This window comes from Pecten maximus, unplaced genomic scaffold (assembly GCF_902652985.1).
Source record: "Pecten maximus unplaced genomic scaffold, xPecMax1.1, whole genome shotgun sequence".
Taxonomy (NCBI): Eukaryota; Metazoa; Mollusca; class Bivalvia; order Pectinida; family Pectinidae; genus Pecten; species Pecten maximus.
Genome location: NW_022981762.1, coordinates 1 through 7181, shown reverse-complemented (window position 1 = coordinate 7181; position 7181 = coordinate 1). Strand labels below are relative to the sequence as shown.

General features: G+C 35.7%; 1 protein-coding gene across 1 annotated transcript; it reads right to left on the bottom strand.

Annotated features, from left to right (window-relative positions):
- Positions 1-4330: 4330 nt before the first annotated feature.
- On the bottom strand, positions 4331-6920 carry LOC117320219 (peptidyl-tRNA hydrolase-like; the record flags this gene model as incomplete). Its single annotated transcript, XM_033874872.1, has 3 exons — positions 4331-4991; positions 5793-5844; positions 6730-6920. Coding segments are annotated over 3 exons (726 nt in total), but the record flags the coding sequence as incomplete, so codon positions are not given.
- Between the last annotated feature and the right edge of the window lie 261 nt (positions 6921-7181).

Here is a 7181-nt window from a genome sequence, read left to right as displayed (position 1 = left end):
TTCCTTCCAGGTTCCCTTAGTTTGGTCCCTATCATCACCAATGAGACCAGCTCTCTAGTTTTTCACGGATGTGCTATCTATAGGAATGAATCCATAGTTTAAGGTCCTACTTATTTGTGTTCCCTTTGTACAATCCCTTTGATGTACCGGAAGCATTTTTCATTGCTTTCGAAATAAATACCGTTTTGTTGTGTAAATGGGATGTTGATGTTCTTTTGATTATTCTAGATTAATGATTGTCTCCCATACATCGACTCACGCCGACAACAGTCGAGGACACGTGTTCATTTTTACTGTAACTGCACTTCTGGCTGCTATTTATGACCATACGTATATCATATCTCCTTCTGATGTTGCTATTTTCATAACTTATTTTTATTTCAAACAATATTATTTTCAGAATATGAATTATGACATTAAAATGGACCATTTGATTATCGCATAATGAAATCGACATCGCCGATACTCAGCTGGTCTGGCAATAGTTTATGCTGTAACAGAAATCATCTCAAATATTTCAATTACTGAATCGATTACGAACGTTCATTTAAGCATTGAACGGCTTTCAGTTGGCATTCATAGTCAATATGAATGCCAACTGGGCAGAGGCAAATTCAACATGAAGCGCTATTTACCATCTGCGATTTTTTATTTGTCGTGCGATTTGTTTTTGAAATTTTCAAATTTTCAAATTTCAGTTGGCAGTTCATAAGCTGGTGAACTCGCAACTGAATTGGCAGTGCCATACAATGGTAAATATATAGAAATTAACTTACTGGTTCCATATTATTAACCCTCAGCTGACTTAAAACATAAATAGTATAGCATCATGACGAAAAGACATGGAATATGAATTAGATGTCTATATGACAGTTTGTTTCCATGGTTTCGTTAGATACTATACTTCTAGATAGCTATAAAGATGTCTCACTCTAAAATCAAAGGACCGCTAGTACATTACCTGTACCGCGTTCGCGGCTCAATAGTCTATACTTTGGTGACTTGATGGGGCAACAACTGAGCTGCTCTTTGTGATACTTTCGAAATAGCAATATTATATGCAGATGCCATGTTTCTTACTCGGCACGCCACGTCTAGATTCATATGGATTGTGTCACCGGTTTTTTCTTTAAAAACTTTAAAACTTGGTCACTTTTAACACTAACACCCCCCCCCCCCCCCCCCCCCCCCCCAAAAAAAAAATCCTTAAACGTTAATATTTAATATATGCTATATAAGATAGATTTCATTAAATACAATACGCATAAATATCAACTTACGCTTTCCATGTGAGAATAAAACGTCCCGAGATTACACACCATAGATCTGTATAAGTACCTTTAGATGGGTCGCTTCACGTCGTGTACGTAACTATAACCTATATACCATTGTATAATATTATTAGAAAATTTACCTTCGACAGAAAAGTGTGTTCATCAGTCGTCTTATCCTTATCTGACACACCTATCTCCTTTGGCACTCTATCTCACTCTTACTGACATACCAAATACCAAAACTTTGTGGCGCTCGGCATTGAATGAATCGCATAGACACTGTGTGGTGTAATCGTGTCTGGTAAATTTTAACTCATGTTTCAGCTATAATCTCTTTCAAACTAGGCTTACAATGCGACACTGTGCTTTTTGTTGACATTTTCATTTAGGTCTCTGACTACATGTACATTTTGTATTTGCGTGAGGTCTTCTTCCACTACCTGCGATAACGCAACTCTGAGTCCACTTTCTGACAGATGGTCGTTGTTCGTTCTATTCTTCGACTGCATGAAAACTAGAAGGCAGACAACTCCACGAAACAGAATATAAGCATACATGTAAGGGGGCACACGCCCTAGTGATATGAAGTTTTATTTCCCTCATAGGGAGAGGGATATATCATGTTGTATATCTCTGTCACGTGATGCGTTCTAACTAATCATTGACATTGTTACAAACATGTGGTATAATAATATGATGTGAAAAAATCGCTATTTTTACCACCAACAAGAATTCCATGGAAGTGGATCCGCCGCTGGCACAGAAAAAATGGGTGATTACAACAGTTTATGCACGGAAACAGATTTTCTATTTACAGTAACAGTGCTCTTGACCTTTGGATCAATAAAAAACAACAACAATCTCATGCAAACACTTACAGTAAGGAACAAGAGATCCCAGAGAGATCTTGGCGCCAACCATTGAATGATCTATATAGGTTCCATGTCAGACTGATCTTCTCTCAATTTTCCCCTTCATCTTACTAATCTGTACTGTAAATTGAGATGCATCCCTCTTACTTTTTAAACAAGGGGAACCTGTATATGAAATTTAAAATTTAGCAATAATGGCTGCCTGTCAGCAATGTTGTTTTCAGATTGGTTCCAAAATGCAACACGACGGACCATGGGGAACCTACATATGAAAATTCAGAAAGATCCCTTCAGTCCTTCCTGGGAAATAGCGATTACAAACTTCAACTGTCAAAACCAAGATGGCTGCCTATCGGCCATGTTGTTTTCTGACTGGTCGCAAAATGCAATATGCAAATTTCATATATAGGTTCCCCTTGGTGCCTAGTTATGCATATTGCATTTTGAGACCAATCTCTCTCTAAGAAAGTGCTGAAGGGATCTTTCTCCAATTTCATATGTAGGTTCCTCTCCTTGCCTAGTTATGCATATTGCATTTTGAGACCAATCGGAAAACAACATGGCCGACAGGCAGCCATCTTGGATTTTGACAATTGAAGTTTGTTATATCTATTTCTCAGAAAGTAATAAAGGGATCTTTCTCAAATTTCATATATAGGTTCCCCTTGGTGCTTAGTTATGCATATTGCATTTTGAGACCAATCGAAAACAGCATGGCCGACAGGCAACCATCTTGGATTTTGACAATTGAAGTTTGTTATCGCTATTTCTCAGAAAGTACTGAAGGGATCTTTCTCCAATTTCATATGTAGGTTCCCCTCCTTGCCTTGTTATGCATATTACATTTTGAGACCAATCTATTTCTAAGAAAGTGCTGAAGGGATCTTTCTCCAAATTCATATGTAGGTTCCCCTCCTTGCCTAGTTATGCATATTGCATTTTGAGACCAATCTATTTCTGAGAAAGAGCAGAAGGGATCTTTCTCCAATTTCATATGTAGGTTCCCCTCCTTGCCTAGTTATGCATATTACATTTTGACACCAATCGAAAAACAACATGGCCGACAGGCAGCCATCTTAGATTTTGACAATTGAAGTTTGTTATCTCTATTTCTCAGAAAGTAATGAAGGGATCTTTCTCAAATTTCATATATAGGTTCCCCTTGGTGCTTAGTTATGCATATTGCATTTTGAGACCAATCGAAAACAACATGGCCGACAGGCAACCATCTTGGATTTTGACAATTGAAGTTTGTTATCGCTATTTCTCAGAAAGTACTGAAGGGATCTTTCTCCAATTTCATATGTAGGTTCCCCTCCTTGCCTAGTTAGGCATATTACATTTTGAGACCAATCTATTTTTGAGAAAGAGCTGAAGGGATCTTTCTCCAATTTCATATGTAGGTTCCCCTCCTTGCCTAGTTATGCATATTGCATTTTGACATGAATCGAAAAACAACTTGGCCGACAGGCAGCCATCTTGGATTTTGACAATTGAATTTTGTTATTGCTATTTCTCACAAAGTAATGAAGGGATCTTTCTTAAATTTCATATGTAGGTTCCCCTCGGTGCCTTGTTATGCATATTGAATTTTGAGACCAATTTGAAAACAACATGGCCGACAGGCAGCCATCTTAGATTTTGACAATTGAAACTTGTTATTGCTATTTCTAAGAAAGTGCTGAAGGGATCTTTCTCCAATTTCATATGTAGGTTCCCCTCCTTGCCTAGTTATGCATATTGCATTTTGAGACCAATCGAAAACAACCAGGCCGATAGGCAGCCATCTTGTATTTTGACAATTGAAGTTTGTTATCGCTATTTTACAGAAGGTACTGAAGGGATTTTTCTCAAATTTCATATGTAGGTTCCCCTTGGTCCCTGGTGTTGCATTTTGGGACCAATCCAAAAACAACATGGCCGACAGACAGCCATTATCGCTAAATCTTAAATTTTATATATAAGTTCCCCTGTTTGAAAAGTACTAGAGGGCTGTTTCTGAATTTACATAGATTAGTAAGACTAAAAGTAAGGGAAAAGTAGAGAAAAGATCAATCTGACATGGAACCTATGAAGTTCATTCAATGGTGGGCGCCAAGATCCCTCTGGGATCTCTTGTTTTTTAATGATGAGACATTGACCATCAGTATATTCAATTTACCATAAATGTTAATAAATAACTTGTTCAACTTTACACAATTTATTCCTTTTTAAACATACACTGTTACATGTACTATATAGTCATCCACGTCCACTTCCGAACTATTTCAGCAGGTATACATGAACAACATTTCACTCATTTGACCCCCAGTTAAGGTCTCATTGTCCTTGAATTCACAATACATTTATACACCGCTATATTTCATTCACCTTTCATCCTCTTCACTTCTATACCAATAGTTACCTCCCCTTCTTGTGAATGTGTTCTATGTATGGTCGTATCCTTTTGTTTGTCCATAGAAGGTACATTTACATTCCGGTCTAAATGGGACCCTGATGCTGTGTGTAAATGTTTGTCTGTTGATTGCACATGTTCCTCTGATTCTGTCACGCATGTCTTTGACATACCTAAATCTGTGTTGTTTGATAATTCCCTTTCCCTAGCTTTTAGATTTTTTATTTTCTTTATCCGTTGTAGAATTTTTGGATTTATTCCATACAAGTTTGTTAGGAGAAGCACATCTTCCCCTCGGTCCTGTAAGTGCCAGGTCAATGATTGCAGTGCTTTCCTTACACCCTCCTGGACACCAGCTGATTCTTCCTGTGTAAAGTTATGTAAAACATATTCTATCACCTCGTCTCTACTGCTGGGTCTCCCTATCCCAACGCGGACTTTGAAAATCTTCTGAAAATCAAAGATAATACATCTTTTAAAATCAATGATGAATTATCAATAGAAATGAAAAAAAAAATATATGGTTTGTGAATATTGAAACAAGTTTACCAAGGTAATTTTATTGTTTTAATGACACAATATACTAGTATATACATGTATTATACTGCAATACACAACAAACTTCTTGCATAACTCAAACTAACTTTTGTGTCACCAAGATAAAACATTTACTTGGTACCAGTTAGGAGATTAAATGTATGACTTTGACCTGGTAATGAAGTATCTAATCGTGTGATACAAGGTAAGATTCAGATTAATTATTTCATTACAAAATATTTAGCTCCCAAGAGCAATGAATCAGACTAAAATACAGATCATCATTAATTCATTAATAAAAAAAAAATGCACACTGCATTACTCACTGGAGTATGTGTGTAATGATGATCTGTAACAGAATATGAACAATTTGATCTTTTGTCTTTGATCCAGTGACCTTGACCTTTGATAACATACTTCTTTTTGATTTTTTTAATTTTGTGTCATGATGGCATAGCAAAATCTTCCACTTGATTTCACCTTGACAGTTGATGTTGGGAGAGGGAAGGAAGAGGAGCATTACTATTCTTTGTATCATTTTTTTCTCTTGAATTTGACCAGACAACAAGTGACCTTTGGAAGGGGAAGGTCAAGGATACCCATGTCATCATACACTAGGTTAAGGGTATTATGATAAAGAAATGAACAATGTGGAGTAATTAAAGTACAATAGGTATACATACAAACTTTGTCTAAATACTTAAATGTACTTACATTTGCTTCAGATCCCAACACACCTTGAACTGATTTAACACCATTATGACCACTGAAAGGCGAAGGGGAAAGTATTTTACACAAACTAATTACCACCTTTACAACATATGATGAAATATCATTTTGATTTTTAATAATGAACTTTGCCTGGGCTGCATCATCTATCAGAACCCAAAATCCATGAACACAGGAGCTTGTTCCTATTGATTAGTAATAATACAATATTTGAGTATCTGAATACAGCATATATGTTTATGGTTGGTGATACAATTATGTCCCTCTCTCTCTCTCTCTCTCTCTCTCTCTCTCTCTCTCTCTCTCTCTCTCTATGTATATATACTGTATTCTAATGCTCAACTATTTTATTATCAACTTGCTCTTGCGTTATGGTCCCCCCGTTTTTTGGAGTTTTTTTTTTTATTCACCTATAAAAACAAGGTGTTTGACACAACAGTAGTCAATTGGAACTCCTCGGCTCTAGTCCACATAGTGATACAAGGTAGGTAACTCTCATAGCAGATCAATTTCAAAATTGCATCCGATACTTTTTTTGGCAATACCTGGTATACAAATTCCACTTTTGCAGAAGGTCAGTATTTTTGGAAAGTATTTAATTAGGGACACATGAAAATTATGAAAACAACAGTATACAAATGTACATCCAGACTACAAGAAATTTAATAATCACAAATAAACTATCATTAAAAAAAATGTATAAAAAATATATATACACTGTACATGTATTTATTATTTTTATTGTACTAGGTTCCCCTCCATACCTGACCCACAAATTCAACATAAAATAAAGTTTCCTGTATTAATTAGTATCTTGGTTTTTTTCTTCTAATTTTGAAGGTTCTGCAAGCTTTGTAATAAGTTAAGTGGGTACTTGCTAGATTAACTACAGAAGTTAGCTATTTTAAACATTGTGATTTACCTAGCACTGCCGCCCTCCTTGATGCTGACTTTGCCCAAAGCTCTGTCAAGGTCATCATGCATGAGATACACTTTATCAGTGTCAATATTATAATGTCGAACTGAAAAACAGACAAAACAATTTATTAAATATTGATGTAAAGAAAATACCAATTTAACAATAAAAAGGTCACAAACAATATATTTTTTTATCTTGGAAAGAAGACAGGAGCACTTGGCGGAAGTCAGGACTTTACCAAACACAATAGTTAAGTTTGTGAAATAACTACCTCACTGATATGTCAATACAAATTATTTTAATTCAATCTTTTAACCAAATACTATCCAATATTATATCGGCCATCTGAGTATTTGTTATTTTGTTTGTATGTACAGGTATGTTCACCGTTACTTGAACCAAACATTCAACATAAAATAAAGTTAATATATCTGGTGTCTTGTTTTTCTAAAAAT